This window comes from Anguilla rostrata, chromosome 4 (genome assembly GCF_018555375.3).
Source record: "Anguilla rostrata isolate EN2019 chromosome 4, ASM1855537v3, whole genome shotgun sequence".
Lineage (NCBI taxonomy): Eukaryota > Metazoa > Chordata > Actinopteri > Anguilliformes > Anguillidae > Anguilla > Anguilla rostrata.
The window spans coordinates 67,366,194-67,388,693 of record NC_057936.1 but is presented as its reverse complement, the minus strand read 5'-3'; the positions used below and the strand labels follow the sequence as shown (position 1 = coordinate 67,388,693).

At 50.9% G+C, this 22,500-nt stretch overlaps 1 protein-coding gene across 1 annotated transcript in view; it reads left to right on the top strand.

Annotated features, from left to right (window-relative positions):
- Nucleotides 1-22,500, top strand: part of lnx1 (ligand of numb-protein X 1) — a 32,633-nt gene that overhangs the window by 5,790 nt on the left and 4,343 nt on the right. The window contains exons 2-7 of the mRNA XM_064334166.1: nt 1,333-1,802; nt 15,953-16,203; nt 16,878-17,033; nt 18,052-18,260; nt 20,628-20,730; nt 21,363-21,391. Coding sequence (XP_064190236.1) covers nt 1,408-1,802; nt 15,953-16,203; nt 16,878-17,033; nt 18,052-18,260; nt 20,628-20,730; nt 21,363-21,391 — 1,143 coding nt within the window. The 5' untranslated portion in view covers nt 1,333-1,407. The remainder of the gene's footprint in view (nt 1-1,332; nt 1,803-15,952; nt 16,204-16,877; nt 17,034-18,051; nt 18,261-20,627; nt 20,731-21,362; nt 21,392-22,500) is intronic.

Below are 22,500 nucleotides of genomic sequence, written 5' to 3'. Positions count from 1 at the left end.
CTGATGTATGGCTGCCAGGTTTCCTGGGGGACTGCAGTTGGCTGTGGTGAAGGGCTGCTGGTGAGTGATGTTTTGTGGGTGGGTGTAGGTGTGCTGCAGGCGTGTGTTGGTATTGAGTGTGTGGGGGTGGGAGGGGTGGGTTCATTTCATGTGTATGCATTTTTGTGCATGTTCTTTTAGGTGACAGGGTTTATTGAAGGGTGTGAGGTGAAAGCTCTCTCTCTATTTCTCTCTCTCCTTCTTTCTCTCTCTTATTGGCATGGCCTGCACTTTGTTGCCAAAGCAAGAGTTACAAAGAACAAAAAAATTCAACATTCTCCCCCTGTTTCTCTCTGTTCTAAAGTTTTCCATGGGGAGTACTGGGCTGTGGGGCGGGTTTGGGCAGGTAGGCCTACATGTGCCCTGGGGATGTGGCTGTTAATGGGGATGTGATTTCACATCCTGTGCCTTGCAGTGGGCAGGGCTTCCCACACAGAGCGGGTGGAGCTTCCCACAGAGAGGGGGTGGAGCTTCCCACAGAGAGAAACCGGTACGGCCGGAGCTATGGCTCTGATGCACACAGCGCACACAATACCATGCAGAACTGTGCATGCTCCTGTGTACCGTCTCTGTGTTTCTGCACGTGTGTCCATTTACACACACTGCCATTCTCACATCCACACACTGCAGCTGAAGGAGATACACACACTCTCACACACACGCACAGTGTAGAGGACTATGGGATGGAGAGGCGGGGCAGGTCCGGACAGGGACAGAGCACAAGGCAGACACAAGCCAGTGCATTCCTGTTCCTGTTCGAGCACAACAGGCTCAGCACATTGCAGAGAGGAACGCGAGGTGAGCGTGTGGGAGTGTCAGTAGCGCTGTCTGTCAGCTGATTCCAAGGGTGTGATTGGCTGTTTGACCTGTCATCTTGTGTAGTCATCAGGCAGGGCTTTGCTCTGTCATTTTTCACTTTGCCCTGAACTCAGTACTGGCACGGACAGGTAAAGTAAGTCCAGTAAATGTAAATGTGTTGGTGCACCTGGACACAGTCAGAGGAGGAAAGAACAGAGCAAATGCTGCTGTGTGAAAGAATGAAAAAAGGAGTGGGGTGATTTATGCTGCTGGTGTGTGGCAGTGGGTGGAGTTTACAACAGCTGGGATTGTGGACAGGGTTTACAACACAGCTGGGATTGTGGGTAGGGTTTACAACACAGCTGAGATTGTGGGTGGGGTTTATAGCAGAGCTGTGATTGTGGGTGGGGTTTATTAATGAGTCTCAATGAAGTAAATCAGCCTTAATTCAAAGCCTAAGTGGTTAACAGCTTCTTAACCTCCCTCCCCCGACAGGGCGCTGACACCCCCTGCAGCGGCTCCCCAGCCCCGCCATTTCCGCTGTAGCGTTGCCTAGTGACCAGGCACTAGATGATGAGTGCCCTGGGGGCAGCTGGCGAGGAGGAGATGCCCCCGCCGGACCTGTGCCACACCTGCGGGCACAGGCACCTGGTGGAGGAGAACCATGAGTACCTGTACCAGGAGGAGGTGGACGACGACCTGATGTGCCACATCTGCCTGCAGCCGCTGATCCAGCCCATCGACACGCCCTGCGGCCACACCTACTGCACCGAGTGCCTGACCAGCTTCCTGCTGGAGAAGGACTTCTGCCCTGTGGACCGCGCCCCCCTGCAGCTGCAGACCTGCAAGAAGTCCAGCATCCTGGTGCACAAGCTGCTGGACAAGCTGGAGATCAGCTGCCCCTTCAGCGAGTACTGCACCGAGACCCTGCCCCGCGCAGAGCTGGAGGCACACATCAAGAGCAGGTGAGCTTACCTGAGCAGAGCTTTACCTTTAAGAGCGGTGAGGCTACTGAGCGGCACTTACCTTAAGAGCAGTGAGCTACCTTTAAGAGCAGGTGAGCTTACCTGAGCGGCACTTTACCTTTAAGAGCAGTGAGTACTGAGGACTTTACCTTTAAGCAGTGACTTACTGAGCGAGCTTTACCTTTAAGAGCAGGTGAGCTTACCTGAGCGGCACTTTACCTTTAAGAGCAGGTGAGCTTACCTGAGCAGAGCTTTACCTTTAAGAGCAGGTGAGCTTACCTGAGCGGCACTTTACCTTTAAGAGCAGGTGAGCTTACCTGAGCGGCACTTTACCTTTAAGAGCAGGTGAGCTTACCTGAGCGGCACTTTACCTTTAAGAGCAGGTGAGCTTACCTGAGCGGCACTTTACCTTTAAGAGCAGGTGAGCTTACCTGAGCAGCACTTTACCTTTAAGAGCAGGTGAGCTTACCTGAGCGACACTTTACCTTTAAGAGCAGGTGAGCTTACCTGACAGGGTTACCTTAAGCAGTGAGCTTACTGGCAGCCTTACCTTAAGAGCAGGTGAGCTTACCTGAGCGGCACTTTACCTTAAGAGCAGGTGAGCTTACCTGAGCAGGCTTTACCTTTAAGAGCAGGTGAGCTTACCTGAGCAGAGCTTTACCTTTAAGAGCAGGTGAGCTTACCTGAGCGGCGCTTTACCTTTAAGAGCAGGTGAGCTTACCTGAGCAGCGCTTTACCTTTAAGAGCAGGTGAGCTTACCTGAGCAGCGCTTTACCTTTAAGAGCAGGTGAGCTTACCTGAGCAGCGCTTTACCTTTAAGAGCAGGTGAGCTTACCTGAGCAGCACTTTACCTTTAAGAGCAGGTGAGCTTACCTGAGTAGTGCTTTACCTTTAAGAGCAGGTGAGCTTACCTGAGTAGTGCTTTACCTTTAAGAGCAGGTGAGCTTACCTGAGCAGCACTTTACCTTTAAGAGCAGGTGAGCTTACCTGAGTAGTGCTTTACCTTTAAGAGCAGGTGAGCTTACCTGAGCGGCACTTTACCTTTAAGAGCAGGTGAGCTTACCTGAGCAGCACTTTACCTTTAAGAGCAGGTGAGCTTACCTGAGTAGTGCTTTACCTTTAAGAGCAGGTGAGTTTACCTGAGTAGTAGTTTTTCTTCAAGAGCATGTGGGTCTATATTAGTGCAGTGAAATCAAATCGGTCTGAAATAAAGGGAACTGTACATATTTACTGATTAATGTGGGTTCTTTAACTGAAAGGCTTCAGCATGTGTGTGTAACTGCAGGTGTGGCACTGACTCTGTAGTACAAAGTACAAGCCTGAGAAGAGGGAATTGTGTAATAATCTGTATAAATATGTCACATGTAGCAGGCAAGCAGAGTCTTAGTCATCTGCTCCTGAGGTGCCCTGTGTCAGGGCCACAGGGCCATGTGCTCCTGAGGTACCCTGTGTCAGGGCCACAGGGCCATGTGCTCCTGAGGTGCCCTGTGACAGGGCCACAGGGTCATGTGCTCCTGAGGTACCCTGTGTCAGGGCCACAGGGCCATGTGCTCCTGAGGTGCCCTGTGACAGGGCCACAGGGTCATGTGCTCCTGAGGTACCCTGTGTCAGGGGCACAGGGTCATGTGCTCCTGAGGTACCCTGTGTCAGGGCCACAGGGCCATGTGCTCCTGAGGTGCCCTGTGTCAGGGGCACAGGGTTATGTGCTCCTGAGGTGCCCTGTGTCAGGGCCACAGGGTCATGTGCTAATGAGGTGCCCTGTGTCAGGGCCACAGGGTTATGTGCTCCTGAGGTGCCCTGTGTCAGGGCCACAGTGCTGGTGCGTTGCCCTCCGCTCGGCTCTCTAAGGAACCTGCGTTCCTGCGTCAGGTCAGAAAGAAGCACAGGAACCTGGAGAAGGCCTGGCCACTCTGACACGCAGTCATGTGACTCCAGAGTCCCAAAGCTTCTTTTTTTTATTGTGCATTGAGTACTGCACTGGTGTGTTCAGTTTTGTGTGTTGAGTACTGCACTGGTGTGTTCAGTTTTGTGTGTTGAGTACTGCACTGGTGTGTTCAGTTTTGTGTGTTGAGTACTGCCCTGGTGTGTTCAGTTTTAGTTTTGGTTTGAGTACTGTGCTGGTGTGATTTAACAGTTTTGTATGTTGGGTGTGTGTGTGTGTGTGTGAGGGCTCTTAGTGTGTTATTAATGTGTTGATTAAACCACATCTAGATGGCAGTTACAGACCAATTTCCTCACAAAACTGCAGCTAATGACAGACTCCACACACACACACACACGTAAGCATAAACACATACGCACACACACATACACACACTCACGTACACACACACACTCGCATGTATACACACACACACACACGCATGTATACACACCCACACACACAACACACACACGTAAGCATAAACACATATGGACACACACATACACACACTCACGTACACACACACTCGCATGTATACACACACACACACACACACACAAACACACACACGTAAGCATAAACACATACGCACACACACATACACACACTGACGTACACACACACACACACACACACACAGACACACACACGTAAGCATAAACACATACGCACACACAAACGTACACACACACACACACACAAACACACACACGTAAGCATAAACACATACGCACACACACACACAGGCACACACACAGGCACACACACACTCACATCATCCGAATCTCAATCCCATATCACAGGCTCTGAACAACTGAGGAGAGAACACTGATGGAAGGAGAGGGAGAAAGACAAAGGCACTGAGAGAGAGAGAGAGAGAGAGAGAGAGAGATATGAATATTGATTGTCGGGAGCCTTTTTCCCTTTGTTTCTTTACCATGTCGCAGGCAGACCAGTCTGCTGTACTGGGAGTGTACCACTGTGGGCGGAGGGGGGGTACTCATTGTAGCACAACCCCCCCAGCCCTGCCTGCCAAGTGTACGACTGGGTGGGGGGAATGGGGGGGGTGTGTGATGCAGGTGCTGTGCTCAGTGGGGGATGGGAAAAGGGATGGGGGGGGGGGTGGAGCAGAGCCCCCCCCCCGGCGAGGGTTGGTTAGGTCTGCCTTTACCCCCCCAGCCCTCCCTCTGCAGAGTCAGTTACTGCCCTGTCAGCCACAGATCAACACTGGAGCATCTAAACACACACACACGTATGCTCGATCGCTCTCGCGCGCACACACATGCATGTACGCTTGATCGCCCGCACACACACGTGCATTTGATCGCTCACGCACAAGCACACACACGCACACACACTTGCTGGCTTTATCTCTCTCTCTCTCACACACACACACACACACACACACGCGCAGTCCTGTGCCAGGGTTAATCCTGCTGTACTGCCCTGCTGAAGCTCAGCGGAGATTAGAGGCACCAGGACTGAGTCATCGCGCTCTGCTCCCTCTCCGTTTCATCCTTTCTTCCTTTTCCTTCTGCCTCACCTGCCTCCTCTTTTTCCTCCTCCGCCGTTGGGAAGACGGATGTGTCAGTGGAGGGTGTGACGGAGCTGGGGAGGGGGGGAGGGCTGCTCAGACCCGAGACAGGCAGGGCATCACAGCGAGCGCGACTGCGACTGGGACCGCCACCGCGAGCGCTACGCCATGAAGGCTCTGCTCCTGCTCGTCCTGCCCTGGCTCAGCCCCGCCAACTACACCGACAATTTTGGGAATCTACACATCCTCTACTCTGAGCTGTGAGTACTGACACATCCTCTACTCTGAGCTGCGAGTGCTTATACATACTCTACTCTGAGCTATGAGTACTTACACATCCTCTACTCTGAGCTGTGAGTACTGACACATACTCTACTCTGAGCTGCAAGTGTTTACACATACTCTACTCTGAGCTGCGAGTACTTGCACATCCACTACTCTGAGCTATGAGTACTTACACATCCTCTATTCTGAGCTGTGAGTACTTACACATCCTCTACTCTGAGTTGTGAGTACTTACACATCTTCTATTCTGAGCTGTGAGGACTTACACATCCTCTACTCTGAGCTGTGAGTACCTACACATCCTCTACTCTGAGCTGTGAGTATTTACACATCCACTACTCTGAGATGTGAGTACTCACACATCCTCTACTCCGAGCTGTGAGTACTTACACATCCTCTACTCTGAGCTGTGAGTACTTACACATCCTCTACTCTGAGCTGTGAGTACTTACACATCCTCTACTCTGAGCTGCGAGTACTTACACATACTCTACTCTGAGATGTGAGTACTCACACATCCTCTATTCTGACCTGTGAGTACTTACACATCCTCTATTCTGAGCTGTGAGTACTCACACATCCTCTATTCTGAGCTGTGAGTACTTACACATACTCTACTCTGAGCTGTGAGTACCTACACATCCTCTACTGTGAGCTGTGGGTACTTACACACCCTCTACTCTGAGCTGTGAGTACTGACACATCCTCTAATCTGAGCTGTGAGTACTGACACATCCTCTACTCTGAGTTGTGAGTACCTACACATCCTCTACTCTGATCTGCGTGTACCTACACATCCTCTACTCTGAGCTGTGAGTACTTACACATCCTCTACTCTGAGTTGTGAGTACTGACACAGCCTCTACTCTGAGCTGCGAGTAGTGACACATCCTCTACCCAGAGCTGTGAGTACTTACACATCCTCTACCCTGAGCTGTGAGTACTGACACATCCTCTACTCTGAGCTGCGAGTACTTACACATCCTCTACTCTGAGTTGTGAGTACTGACACATCCTCTACTCTGAGCTGTGAGTACTTACACATCCTCTACTCTGAGTTGTGAGTACTGACACATCCTCTACTCTGATCTGCGTGTACCTACACATCCTCTACTCTGAGCTGTGAGTACTTACACATCCTCTACTCTGAGCTGTGAGTACTGACACATCCTCTACTCTGAGCTGTGAGTACTGACACATCCTCTACTCTGAGCTGCGAGTACTTACACATCCTCTACTCTGAGTTGTGAGTACTGACACATCATCTACTCTGAGCTGTGTGTACCCACCTGAGTTTGACTGCATCAGCCCTTATCCTTGCAGAAAGTGTGTGTGTGTGCGTGTGTGTGTGTTTGAAGCAGGTGTATTTGTTGTATTTGGTATATTCGCTGTATTTGGCGCATCTGCTGTATGTGCTGTATTTTTTGATTTTGGTGCATTTGCTGTATGTGCTGTATTTGGTGTATTTGGTACATTTGGTACATTTGATGTATTTGGTGCATTTGGTGTATTTTCCGTATTTGCTGTATTTGTTGTATTTGGTGCATTTGCTGTATTTGTTGTATTTGGTGCATTTGCTGCATTTTCTGCATTTGGTGCATTCAGTATATTTAGTGCATTTGGTTCATTTGGTGTATTTGCTGTATTTGGGGCATTTGGTGTATTTGGTGCATTTGGTGTATTAGGTGCATTTGCTGTATTTGGGGTTTTTGCATTTTTGGAGTAGATCACGCAGGACCACGTGGGCTCGGGAGGGCCAGGCATCTTCCATCCCTTCAGCCATCTGTCTGTTTTACAGCAGCACTGGGGGGGTGGGGATGGTGTTTCCATAGAGACGGGGGGGTGGGGGGGGGGGCGAGTGAGAGAGAGACGCTCTGCATTGTGAGCTGTATATGGGTCATTCAGACACGTGCCTGTTTGTAAATATGCGCATTTTCCTCTCCGCTGACGGCTCCTTTATGGTTAGCACTGCCGTACAGAAACACAAACGCAAAGAGAGCTTTTCTCCCACAATGCACTGCTCTGGCACCACCGGTGGATGGTGAAAGAGAAACAGCTTAAATGCTCTCCATATTGATGAACTGATTTGAATAATAATATATAATTTAGTCATTATGGTACAAACTAATAGTTTGTTATCAATGTTCTATCACATAACAATATTATTATTAAGAACAACAACAACAATAGTAATAATAATTATAATAATAACAATTTTGGGGTTGAGGGGTAGTGTGCAGATTTTGGGGTACGGGTAGTAGAGTACTCACACTCACAGACCATAAAAATACAACCAAAGGGAACACGGAGCAGTCTAACAAAAGAGTCATTACTTCATCACTAAGCTAAACCTCATGCAGAAAAACCAGGACAATACAGGAGCACAATCAGCAATACAGCAATATATATAACGCTAAACTTTAATTACATCACTGATGACGTGTCACAACGCTGCACACAGGGTCATGTGCATATACACAGTCACAGGGCTTAGTGGGGACTGAGTGAAGCAGTGGGGGGGGCTGGGGGAGGGGCTTAGTTTGGATTGAGTGCAGCAGTGGGCGGGGCTGGGGGAGGGGCTTAGTTAGGATTGAGTGTAGCAGAGGGCGGGGCTGAGGGAGGGGCTGGGGAGGGAGCTCGGGGACTAGTTGAGTTAGGGTGTAGCTGTTGTCAGGGCAGTGGGTGCGTGATTGATTCATTTTGTTTGGCTGCATTGAGTATGAACACATGATTTGTTTTCTGGGTTAATGTGGTATGTGTGAACTATTCCATTTTTAGGGTCATTCGGTATGCATGGCGGCGTGACATCACTCTCTGTGCACAAAATATTTCTGTTCGGAGCTGCTGCCCTTTCAGTCTCTATGCTGTGTGAACCGTAAAGGCAGCTATCTTTGTGTGTGGACAATATTATGGGGTGATTGTGTGTGTGTGTGTGTGTTTGGGGTGATTGTGTGTTTGTGTGTGTGTTTGGGGTGATTGTGTGTTTGTGTGTGTGTGTTTGGGGTGATTGTGTGTTTGTGTGTGCGTTTGGGGTGATTGTGTGTTTGTGTGTGTGTGTTTGGGGTGATTGTGTGTTTGTGTGTGCGTTTGGGGTGATTGTGTGTTTGTGTGTGCGTTTGGGGTGATTGTGTGTTTGTGGTTCATTGTGTGTTTGTGTGTATCCTTGGGGTGATTGTGTGTTTGTGTGTGCGTTTGGGGTGATTGTGTGTTTGTTTGTGTGTTTGGGGTGATTGTGTTTGTGTGTGTGCTTGGGGTGATTGTGTGTTTGTGGTTCGTTGTGTGTTTGTATCTTGTCATGATTGTAAGAATGCAGAATTATGAGGCGCTCCAAACAGAACTTCTTCAGGACACAGAAAAACTGCAAAATCACTGCGACTACTTTATTTTCACCGTGACTGAATCAGCTGTTATTTAAATCAGCTGCACACACAGCCACACACTATACAGCACACACACACACACACAAAAATACTCTCTCACACATACCAACTCACACATGAACACACACACACATGCACATGCGCACACACACACACACACACATACACAATGAAAGCAAACATGCAATAGGTCAGTGTAGCATTGGGTCTGCGGGAGAGGCGGGTTGGTCTTGGCTGCGCTGGCTGGTGGAGAGAGCACACGCACCTGGGCTGTGTTAGCTAGTCAGCCCAGGGGCTTAAAGGTGTGTTCCTGTCCACAGTTCCGGGCTGAGACCGGGGGCACACACTGAGAGAGTGAGTCTGTTTGAGTTTTGTTTGTCATTTCATTGTTTTGTTCATCTGAGCACCACAGAGAAGGACAGAAAAAAAACTTCCGCTGAAAGGCAGGCCAGCTATGAGTGGGGAGCTGAAATGGCACGTCTCCCTCCCAGGGGTGTCCTGCTGACGCGTGACAGTCAGTGTCCCCAATATTGGCCCCTAACTATGATGTAGGAAGTCTAAGCTGATCTGAGGTCAGTGCAGAGCCTTAGGCTGTGTCTCTTACTCTTATGCATGGAGTCCTCTTTAACTGATCTCAGATCTGCTGGCACTGTGCTGCTGTATGGTTGCTGCAGAGCTGTTTCGTGGATGTGACAGAATTGCCACACAGTTGGATGATACTTGCTGCATGGTGCCAGGACAGGTCATGTGACATGGGATCGCCAGTGTGAGGTCATGTGACATCAGATTGCCGGTGTGAGGAGCAGAGGCTGTTGAGCCGCAGGTGTGGCCAAGTGAGTCACACAGGTGTGTCTGCTCGATAAACCAGCTGGGGCAGTCCTGGGATGAATGACAGTATACAAACACGGGATCCCTGAGGGGTCAACTGCAAACAGAGAGGAGGGCAAAAGATTTCTGCTCATGACTGAAATCACTGTAATTTTATACTCTGGTCAGGGACAAAGACAAGGGCAAACCTGGTGAATGAGAATAGTGTTATGTTACTTTTATTCACAGGTGAAAAATCCTGGTTCATAAAGTAAAAGTTCTCCCCAGTAGTTTGTTCAGTTCACCTGGATTTCCTATTTAGACCAATTCTCCAGCCAGGGGGTAGAACTACTGGAAATACATGGTCAGACTTTTACGTTCGGACCCCTGGACTTTCTACCGTTGGTTTTATCTTGAGCTGGTCTGGAGAGAATAAGTGCTGAATTTGTGGCAGAACCTTCATCTATATGAAGCACATCAATGGTGTTAAAGCCTCCAGGTGATGAGTAATCCTGTGGCTTCGTGATCCAGCAGATCTTCCTACAGAAACGGAGCCTGTGGTCCAGTGATCCAGTAGATCTTCCTACAGGAACTGATTCTGTGGTCCAGTGATCCAGTAGATCCTTCTACAGGAACGGATCCTGTGGTCCAGTGATCCATTAGATCCTCCCACAGGAACTGATCCTGTGGTCCAATGATCCAGTAGATCCTGTGTGGATTGGCAGTGTAGTATGATGGGTAAGGAACTGGTCTTGAAACCTAAAGGTCAGACATTTGATTCCCAGGTTGGACACCGTTAAACCCTTGAGCACTGAGGCACTTAACCTGCATTGCTTCAGTATATATGTGGCTGTATAAATGATTGCTAAAGTTGTGCAAGTCGCTCTGGATAAGAGCAATAAGATAAATGCTAAATGCAATGTAATGTTATGCAGTACCCTCTGCTAAGGCCCATGGGCCCAGGTCTCCCCAGCAATGTGCTAGAGAACTAAACCCAAAATACTCTCATATCCCGAACTCTCTCACATCACAAACTCTCACACACACCCGAATGTCGCACACCCCAAGCTCTCCTTTACACCCCAGTCTCTCTCACACTCCAATCCACACCCAAGCTTTCCTTACACCCAGCGCTCTCACACTCCCAAATCTCACACACCCCAAGCTCTCCTTTACACCCCAGTCTCTCTCACACTCCCAAATCTCACACACCCCAAGCTCTCCTTTACACCCCAGTCTCTCTCACACTCCACACAGTGTGGCTGGGGGGCAAATTAGCAGCAGATCTGTGTTTCTGTTTTTGGGGGAGGGGTGTGTTTGTGATCACAAGGCCCCATAGAGAGCACTGTTAAGGATTAGGAGGCATAGGAGCATATGCAGTCTCTCTGCATATGTGCAGACACACAGAAGTACACGCAGGCGCACACACTGCTCACACGCAGACACACACACTGCGTACACGCAGGCACACACAATGCGCACATGCAGACGCACACGCAGACGCACACACTGCACACACACTGCGCACATGCAGACGCACACACAGACGCACACACTGCGCACACGCAGACGCACACGCAGACGCACACACTGCACACATGCAGACGCACACACTGCACCCACACTGCGCCCACACTGCGACACGCAGACGCACACACTGCACACACACTGCGCACACGCAGACGCACACACTGCACACATGCAGACGCACACACTGCACCCACACTGCGCACACGCAGACGCACACACTGCACACACACTGCACACACGCAGATGCACACACTGCGCACACGCAGACGCACACACTGCACACACGCAGACGCACACACTGCACACACACTGCGCACACGCAGATGCACACACTGCGCACACGCAGACGCACACACTGCACACACACAGAAGCACACACTGCACACACGCAGACGCACACACTGCGCACACGCAGACGCACACACTGCGCACACGCAGATGCACACACTGCGCACACGCAGAGCCACTGCCACACACTGCAGATGCACACCAGAGACGCACACCTGCGTAGCGACTGCACAGCTGCGCCAGTGCGACGCAGGTGCGCACGGTGCAGTCTCTTCCGCTTTCAGTGACCCAGAGAGCGGCCTCTCTGCTGTGAGCTGACTGGACGCTGGCCAGGATGTGTGCTGGGGGTGGAGTGTGCAGCTCTTTTCCGTCAGAAAGAGAGTTCAGCTTATAGGAGATAATCTGCTCTTTTTAAAGAGGATTGGAGACTCTTCCAGGGTTTGGTGATTTCTCCATCCATCTTTATGTCAGATGACAAATTCACCATTAATCTGAAGAAACTGAAAGATTTACACCTCCATTAGACTCCTCTCTGTGTGCCTGATGAATTGTGGGTAATCTGACCAAGTGTGGACAGTTTTTGCATGTAGACTGTAAAAGAAAAATATTGACAAAGTGACTGTGACTTCACCCATTGACTCTCCATGGGCTTGCGAAAATTGTTTGAAGCAGCAGAAGTGCAGTTTTTCTGCTGCCATGTTGTAAACGTGTCAGTGTTTGTCAGAGTCAGAGACTGCAGTAGGGAAAAGGTCGGGGACAGGGTCATCCATTAAGCATGTGACATATCCCCCCCCACAAATGACAGGCAGTGAACCAGCACTGATGAAAAATGACCAGGGCTGGTCCACAAAATATGAAAATATTACCCAAATGACAAAATAACTTAACAAATAGGCACATGGAGAGACATTACATGAAAAAACACCTATTGCACTATGGGAAAAAATGATTGACTTTGTATTTTGACCACATTGGTAATATCGACTTGGGGGTGGTTTAAAGAGCCAAACACACTGGTGTTGGAGAGCAATGTCTCTCAACAAGACCAGGAAGTGAGTTTCAAAAAGGAAGCCCAGTCTTGGCCTCTTGATGTTGCCTCAACCATTTTTATCATTATTTAAGAGAAATGTAACAATGTAACATTGTAGCAGGAAGGTATAATGGAGTAACTGGAGGTTGTAATGGTGTTGCAGACCTCTGTCATGGTGTAGCAGGACGCTGTACTGGTGTAGCATGAGGTTGTAATGGTGTAGAAGGATCCTGTCATGGTGTAGCAGGAGGTTGTAATGGTGTAGAAGGACTCTGTCATGGTGTAGCAGGAAGTTGTACTGGTGTAGCATGAGGCTGTACTGGTGTAGTAGGACTCTGTCATGGTGTAGCAGTTTTCTGGGGCAGAGCGGTTAGCGGGTATGTTTAGCCACAGCATTGCACCGTTCTGGCTTTGACATCAGAGGTTGCCATGGTAATCTCAAGGGCTCTGGTACAGCAAATCAGCAGCAGGCAGGACTGCTCCCCGGCCACATAACGCTGAGGTCACTTTCTCCCGCTGCCGCGAGGCACAGACTGACTCACAGCTCTGAGCCAAATCAGTTTCCATGGAAACCTCTTCAATCACAGGCTCGTACTCCTGAACATCCATGCCCTTTGAGAAGGAGGACCCTTAATGTGAAGAGTTAATCCCTGACTCAGTCCTGCCTCTGTGGAGGGGACTCTTAATGTGAAGCTTTAATCTCTGGCACAGTCCTGCCTCTGTCAAGAGGACTCTTAATGTGAAGATTTAATCCCTGACACAGTCCTGCCTCTGTGGAGGGGACTCTTAATGTGATTATTTAATCCCTGACAGTCCTGCCGCTGTCAAGAGGACTCTTAATGTGAAGCTTAAATCCCTGACACAGTCCTGCCTCTGTGGAGGGGACTCTTAATGTGAATATTTAATCTCTGGCACAGTCCTGCCTCTGTCAAGAGGACTCTTAATGTGAAGCTTAAATCCCTGACACAGTCCTGCCTCTGTGGAGGGGACTCTTAATGTGAATATTTAATCCCTGACACAGTCCTGCCTCTGTGGAAAGGACTCTTAATGTGAAGAGCAATGTTTTTCCTGTTTCACTGGGCCAGACCACATGTTTGAAACAGCTTCCGTTCCTGTTGCAGGCAGAATATCTCTGTTATTGGAAATGATTTGAATGCAGAATGAATCTGGTGCTTGTTCTGGTGGGAATGGACTAAATGGTGTGCTGGTTCTATGGGCTTAATGCTGTTCACAGCCACTGCAATATGTTTCCCTCTGCTGGTGAAATATATGGTAATTCTCCATTCATAGAACATCAACTGAATAGTGATAGAAGAGCATGTCTGTTTGTGTGCGTGTGTGTGTGTGTGTGTGTGTGTACGTGCTTGTGTGTGTATATATGTGTATGTATGTGTTTGTGCATATATGTGTGTGTGTGTGTGTGTATGTGTTTGTGCGTATGTGTGTGTGTTTGTGTGTGTGTGTATGTATGTGTTTGTGCGTATGTGTGTGTGTTTGTGTGTGTGTGTGTATGTATGTGTTTGTGCGTATGTGTGTGTTTGTGTGTGTGTGTGTGTATGTATGTGTGTGTGCGTGTGTTTGTGCATATGTGTGTGTGTGTATGTATGTGTTTGTGCGTATGTGTGTGTGTGTGTGTGTATGTATGTGTTTGTGCGTATGTGTGTGTGTTTGTGTGTACTGTATGTGTGTGCGCATGCATGTGGTTGTGCGCGTGTGTGCTTTGTCCTTATTAAGATTACTTTACTCATGTTGTCACATTGTTTATTTTCCTGGGTAATTTAGCCGTGCGTAATTACCTGTAGACTGAGTCATGTGACAGGGCAGCTCTTTGCGACGGCAGCGTTTCCATCGTAATTACGTTAGGGAATGCGGGCCGCCCTGCGCGTGCTGTTTACCTTCGCTGAGGGCGCTGGCAGTTTGGGCAGACGGCTGCAGGTCCCGAGCAAGCAGCCGGAACGCCGGCGTTCCGAGGGCTCTGCTGCGCAGCGCGGAAAGATCTGGAACCCCGGGCGGCGCTGCGGACCCTGTCTGAGAGAGTTATGAGTTCCCTCAGAGGAGAAGCGGGAACGCCGCGGACAACACAGCCTTTAATACGCACAGCAGCCGCTGCGCTAACAAACACAGACACTGCGTATTTAATAACAGCTGTGCTGTGCTAACAAACACAGGCACTGCGTATTTACTAACAGCTGTGCTCCGCTAACACAGACACTGCGTATTTACTAACAGCTGTGCTCCGCTAACAAACACAGACACTGCGTATTTACTAACTGCTGTGCTACGCTAACACAGGCACTGCGTATTTACTAAGAGCTGTGCTACGCTAACACAGGCACTGCATATTTAATAACAGCTGTGCTGCGCTAACAAACACAGGCACTGCGTATTTACTAACAGCTGTGCTGCGCTAACAAACACAGGCACTGCGTATTTACTAACAGCTGTGTTGCGCTAACAAACACAGGCACTGCGTATTTACTAACAGCTGTGTTGCGCTAACAAACACAGGCACTGCGTATTTACTAACTGCTGTGCTACGCTAACACAGGCACTGCGTATTTACTAAGAGTGCTGCGCTAACAAACACAGGCACTGCATATTTACTAACAGCTGTGCTGCGCTAACAAACACAGGCACTGCGTATTTACTAAAGCTGTGTACGCTAACAAACACAGCACTGCGTATTTACTAACAGCTGTGTCCTAACGCTAACACAGGCACTGCGTATTTACTAACAGCTGTGTTGCGCTAACAAACACAGGCACTGCGTATTTACATAGAGCTGTGCTGTGCTAACAAACACAGCAGGTCCAGTGCGTTTTGTAAGAGCTGTGCAGTCTAACACAGGATGATTTTGTAACAGTGTGCTGCACTAAACCAGGCTGTCGTGTTTGTGGACAGCTGTGTGCCGTCCACCAGGTGTGTTTTGTACAGGTGTGCGTGCCTGAACCCAGGCTGTATTTTAGCAGTGTGTGCACTAACAACCAGGCACTGTGTGTTTGTACCAGTGTGTGCGCCAACCAGGCATGGTGTTTAGTACAGCTGTGTTGGCGTCTACAACAGGTGTCGTTTTGCGACAGCGTGTGTCGGCATGGTTCTACAGAGTGTGTGTGGTGGCAGGCGTTGTGGCAGGTTCCTGACGCAGGTGTGTGTTTGGTGCGCAGGTGTGTTCAGGGTTTCTAACGCAGGTGTGTGTTTGGTGCGCAGGTGTGTGGCAGGTTCCTGACGCAGGTGTGTTTGGTGTGCAGGTGTGTGTTTGGTGCGCAGGTGTGTGTTTGGTGCGCAGGTGTGTGGCAGGTTCCTGACGCAGGTGTGTGTTTGGTGTGCAGGTGTGTGTGGCAGGTTCCTGACGCAGGTGTGTTTGGTGCGCAGGTGTAAAGGTGCGTCGCACTATGGGCTGTCGGCGGAGAGGAAGCGGCGGTCTCAGGAGGGGGCGTGTACAGACAGCACGTCGGAGCTCACCATCAGCACCCTGCCCTCCGAAACCCCCGCCGCCACCATCGCCCTGCTGTCCGACGACCCCGGCCTCGTCAACCCCGCCTTCGACCCCAGCGCCGAGGACAACAGCCAATCAGGAAGCAACACCAGCCTAGCTGCCCGCAGCACTACCAAGAAGAGGGACTGTGAGTGTGTGTGTGTGTGTGTGTGTGTGTGTGTGTGTGTGAACCTCTGTGTCACACTTCAGACCGAGCCTTCTCTCCCAACCTCGACCCCATCAGACACTCGAATGCACACCGCACTCCGCACTCGCACCTCGGACTCGCAATCCACACTAGCATCTCCGCAACACTCCGCACACTCAACTTCCACACACTCAGCTGAACACTCCACCTCTGGAACACTCCGCACACTCAGGAACACTCCGGAACACTCCGCACACTCAGGAACACTCCGAAACACTCCACACACTCAGGAACACTCCACAACACTCCGCACACTCAGGAACACTCCTGATGCTCACGCAGATGCAGGGCCACACTGAATCCTCACATTTAAGATCAAACTGAAATGCGCTGCATTGTCCTGAGCACACACAGACTGGGCGCTGAGTCAGCACACTCACTCAGCTCTGTGCTTCTGTAATATCTGCGCAGATCTGCGCAGCTCTGAGTGCTCCAGAGCACACCAGTTTAATCCTGTCATTGGCTGAGCTAAATGGATGTAAAGCACTTTGAGCTACATTTCATGTATGAAAGGTGCTATATAAATAAAGCTTCTTATTATTATCATTATTTTACTTTACCCTCTCTCTCTCCTCCCCCTCTCTCTCTCTCTCCTCCTCTGTCTCCCTCTCCAGTCAGGAACTTTGACCGTGCCACAGCCAGGGGCCGGTCTTTCCGTCGGATCAACCGGGCGCTGAGCGCGCTGCGCAGGACCAAGAGCGGGACGTCTGTGCCCAACCAGAGCACCGAGGAGAGGGACAACGCCCGCAACGCCACCGTTCCCCCGGAGGGTGCGTTCAGCCAGGGGGTGGGGCCTGGGGCGGGGCCTGGGGGCGGGGCCTGGGGCGGTGGCGGAGGCCTGGGAGCGGGGCCTGGGGTGGGGCGGGGCGGGCGGGGCGAGACCTGGGCGGGGCCTGGGGGCGGGGCGAGGCCTGGGGCGGGGTGAGGCCTGGGGGCGGGGCTTACTGTGTGGCTGAACACCGGGGATAGGAGCACGTGTGTGTGTGTGTGTGTGTGAGTGAGTGTGTGTGTGTGTGTGAGTGTGTGTGTGGTGTGTGTGTGATGTGTGTGTGTGCGTGTGTGTGAGTGTGTGTGTGTGTGGGAGTGTGTGTGCGTGTGCGCGTGTGTGCGAGTGTGTGTGCGTGTGTGTGTGAGTGTGTGCGTGTGTGTGTGACTGTGTGTGCGTGCGTGTGTGCATGTGTGTGTGTGTGAGTGTGTGTGTGAGAGAGAGAGAGAGAGAGAAGGAAGAAAGAGAGAAAGGAGGGGGTCAAGGCCGTGGGACCTCTGTCTCTCCATTTCCCTCCCTTTCTCGCTCCTCTTTCTCTCTTTTCCTCCCTCCCTCTCTCTCTCCCTCTCTCTCTCCCATTTCCTCCCTCCCTCTTTCCTGCCCACTCCCTGGTAGGAATCTGCAGCTACGCAGAGAAAATATTGACTTTGGAGCGGAGGAGTTGTGAGTGAGAGAGAGAGGGCGCAGGGGAGGTTACTGGGGGCGGTTGGGTGGTGGGGGGGAGGGGGGCTGGGGGCCTTATTGCCCTGCAGGCTACACACAAAACCCCCCTAACCCCAGAAAAGAGCCACCTGAACCGCCTGCTCAGGACCTTGAGGGGGGGTACCACATTTTATACACTGTGCGTGTGTGTGTGTGTGTGCATGAGAGTCCTGTGTGTAAGATAAAATAAAAACTGCATTAAAATCACCCTTTCTCCTTCCCTCACTCTCTCCTTCCTCTCTCCCTCTCCCTCTCTCTCTCCCTCCCTCCCTCCCTCTCCTCCTTCCCTCCCTCTCCCTCTCCCTCTTTCCCTCCCTCAGTGCTCCCTCTTCCTCAGCTGCATCACCTGATCCCAGATGGAGAGATCACCAGTATAAAGATAAACCGCTCCAGCGTGACCGAACCCCTGGCCATCAGCGTCGTCGGGGGCAACGAGACTCCACTGGTCCGCATCCTCATCCAGGACATCTACAGAGAGGGAGTCATCGCACGAGACGGACGTCTGCTGCCTGGAGACATGATCCTGAAGGTGTGTGTGTGTGTGTGTGAGTGAGTGTGTGTGTGTGTGTGTATGTGTGTGTGTGTGTGAGTGTGAGTGAGTGTGAGTGTGTGTGAGTCTGTGAGTCTGTGTGTGTGTGAGTGTGAGTAGTGTGTGTGTGTGTATGTGTGAGTGTAGTGTGAGTGTGTGTGTGTGTGTGAGTGTGAGTGTGTGTGTGTGTGTGTGTGTGTGTGTGGTGTGAGCATGTGTGTGTGTGGGCTGGGTGGGGTAGACCAACAGTACATGCTGCAGTGGAGGGTATATATTAATGTACATTAAACCTGCCTAAATTTAGCTAAAGTACAGTTCCGTGTGCAGCCTGTGCTCGCTAAGGTGGTGATTTAGTTTGAAAATGTGCCGGCAAACATCATTTGTTCCCTTCTAATAAAACCTGTGGCCACAGGGTAGCTGAGCAGTCACCAGTCCTGAGCACCGTTTTAGGTAGCCCCAGCCTGCAGCTGTGTCCCCACAGGTCATGTGCCAGTGGAGTCTGAGCAGTGTGTCATTTACCATGACAAGCTACTGAGTCAGCTGTGACATGTTCAGTAGGGTAGCTGATCTCTGTGATCATGTGTTCAGTAGGCTAGCTGAGCAGTGTGATCATGTGTTCAGTAGGCTAGCTGAGCAGTGTGATCATGAGTGTGTTCAGTAGGGTAGCTGAGCAGTGTGATCATGTGTTCAGTAGGCTAGCTGAGCACTGTGATCATGTGTTCAGTAAGGTAGCTGAGCAGTGTGATCATGTGTTCAGTAGGCTAGCTGAGCAGTGTGATCATGTGTTCAGTAGGGTAGCTGATCTCTGTGATCATGTGTTCAGTAGGGTAGCTGAGCAGTGTGATCATGTGTTCAGTAAGGTAGCTGAGCAATGTGATCATGAGTGTGTTCAGTAGGCTGGCTGAGCAGTGTTATCATGAGTGTGTTCAGTAGGGTAGCTGAGCAGTGTGATCATGAGTGTGTTCAGTAGGGTAGCTGAGCAGTGTGATCATGAGTGTGTTCAGTAGGGTAGCTGAGCAGTGTGATCATGAGTGTGTTCAGTAGGGTAGCTGAGCAGTGTGATCATGTGTTTAGTAGGGTAGCTGAGCAGTGTGATCATGAGTGTGTTCAGTAGGGTAGCTGATCTCTGTGATAATGTGTTCAGTAGGGTAGCTGAGCAGTGTTCATGTGCATGGCCCACCTCCTGGGTAGAGCTGTCATACAGAGGAGAGCAGCGTCCTGATTGGTTCAGAGTGACTGACTTTTAACCAATCAATGGCAGCTGTGTTTATTATGGGGATCATGAGCCCCACTGCCTGTTTTTAGAGTTTACGGCAGGGCAGCCCACCCTGAGATCCACCCTCCTGTGGGTTTTGACTCCAACGCTAATCTGGAACACCTGATTCTGCTAATTAGCAGCTCAACAGTACCTGTAGCTGTCGGTGCACTTTGGTGTGCTTTGTCAGGTCTGGAGTGAAAACCTACAGCATAGTAGATCTCCAGCAGCAGGGCTGTGTAGCCCTGGTTTAGGTAAATTAGTACATGGGCATTAGTACGTGTGCATTTGTTGGATATTTCTATAAACTGCAGTTTTCGGTTTTTGTTGGTGAAATGGGTGGAGGAAAGTTTGAGGTCAGCACAACATGGAGGAAGATAGGTGGAACTGTAGGGTTGACTGCTCTGCAATGCACTATGGAGACCCCTGCTGGTGAAAGTGAGCAGTGCAATACCGGGGCCAAACAGGTGAAAAATCCCCCAAAATTCCAAACCAGTCCTTACTGTGGGAGCTGGTGTGTGTGGTGAAGTGCAGAGATTTGATCCCCCCTCCACCCCCAGGTAAACGACATTGACAACAGTAACGTGCCCCCCCGTCCCCCCCCCAGGTGAACGGCATTGACATCAGTAACGTGCCCCCCCAGGTAAACGACATTGACATCAGTAACGTGCCCCCCCCCAGGTGAACGGCATTGACATCAGTAACGTGCCCCCCCCCCCGTGCCCCCCCAGGTAAACGGCATTGACATCAGTAACGTCCGCCCCCCCAGGTGAACGGCATTGACATCAGTAACGTGCCCCCCCCCCAGGTAACGGCATTGACATCAGTAACGTGCCCCCCCCGTGCCCCCCCCAGGTAACGGCATTGACATCAGTATAGCGTGCCCCCCCAGGTAAACGGCATTGACATCAGTAACGTGCCCCCCCCAGGTGAACGGCATTGACATCAGTAACGTGCCCCCCCCAGGTAACGGCATTGACATCAGTAACGTGCCCCCCCCAGGTGAACGGCATTGACATCAGTAACGTGCCCCCCCAGGTGAACGGCATTGACATCAGTAACGTCGCCCCCCCAGGTGAACGGCATTGACATCAGTAACGTGCCCCCCCCAGGTGAACGGCATTGACATCAGTAACGTGCCGCACCGCTACGCCGTGGCGACTCTGAAGCGGGCCTGCCAGCTGTGCGCTGACCGTGCCTCCGGAGCAGACACCGGTACGGCATGTGGCCCAGCGTGCCCCCCCCCCCGCCCCCCCCCAGGTAACGCATTGACATCAGTGGTGCGCCCAAGGTGACCCGGCTGACATCATAAGCTGTGTGCGCCGCCCCGGTACGGCATGGACTCTACGTGCCCCCACCGCTACGCGTGGCGACTTGGCGGGCCTGCCAGCTGTTTGCATCTGACCGCTGCTCGGGATCAAGGCACGGACCGTCGCTCGGAGCCCCAGCGCCCGCGCTGCCACACCGGCGCCGCCCGAGCACGCCGCCTGCTCATGCCAGGTGGCCCCGAGCAGCCGCGCTGCTCATACAGGTGGCTGCTCATCAGGTGAGCCCCGAGCACGCCGCTCTGCTCTTCACGGTGAGCTGCTCATACAGGTGAGCGCTGCTGACGGTGAGCCCCGAGCACGCCGCGCTGCTCATACAGGTGAGCTGCTCATACAGGTGAGCCCCCGAGCACGCCGCGCTGCTCATACAGGTGAGCTGCTCATACAGGTGAGCCCCCGAGCACGCCGCGCTGCTCATACAGGTGAGCTGCTCATACAGGTGGAGCACGCCGCGCTGCTCATACAGGTGAGCGCCCGAGCACGCCGCGCTGCTCATACAGGTGAGCTGCTCATACAGGTGAGCCCCCGAGCACGCCGCGCTGCTCATACAGGTGAGCCCATTCAGCCAGTAACTGAGTAGCTAGTGGATGAAAGTACACTAATCAGATTAGCTAGCTTGTTACTTAGCAAGCACCTCACTAAATAGCTGTCTGTGACACTACGCATCTAGGATGGGTAACGAGCTTGCTAGCAACTTAGCTAGTCAGTGTGTAACCTTATTAATTGGCTAACTCATTATAATACAGTTTTAAGTTGTTGGCATTAGCAATGGAATTTGCCACAAGGTTTGTAGACAAGTAACTAAGCTTACACCAAAATGTAGAAACATCCCACTGAAATCCTGCGAGCAGAATTGTTTTTAAACATTCTACAGATGTACATGATTAACTCTAACAGTGCAAGCAGGACTAAATTAGGCAGATGTCCAATTTTCATTCAGATCCAGGAAAGAGAATACATTTTACAGAACGTTCTAAGAATAAGTCCACATAACTCTTAGCCATACGTGCCTTGTCAAGGCTCTGCAAAAAGAAGACAGCAGCCCAGTGAAGCGTTGCCTCAGACGACTTGTTCCAGAGATCTCCAGATGAATGCTAACTCAAACCAGCTTCAGCTCACAACTGCTTTACAGCTGACAATTAGGGTCAACCAAATTATCAAACAAATCAAAACCAGCCGTTTGGGACAGTGAACAAAGGTATCAAATCCTAAAATAAACCGAATTGCTTTTGGACCCTTAACAGAGAACACACACTGGCAGTCTCTCTTCTCTGTCAGAGACTGAAAGCAGAGAGAGCGAGAGATCATGACATCATGGTTACCAAAAGAACATATTATGACACTGCTAGACACCGTGATTCACAATGACTGAGTCAGATTCACTGGGACTGAATCAGATTCACTGCGTCTGAGTCAGATTCACTGCGTCTGAGTCAGATTCATTGTGACTGAGACAAATTCACATGACTGAAACAGATTCACAGTGACTGAGACAGATTCACTGTGACTGAGACAAATTCACAGTGACTGAGACAAATTGTTGGCAGGTTGTGTTTCAAGTGGGGGGCAGGTTGTGGTGGAGGTAGGGGTCAGGTTGTGTTTGAGGTGGGGGGGTGGGGCAGGTTGTGTTTGAGGTGGGGGGCGGCAGGTTGTGTTCGAG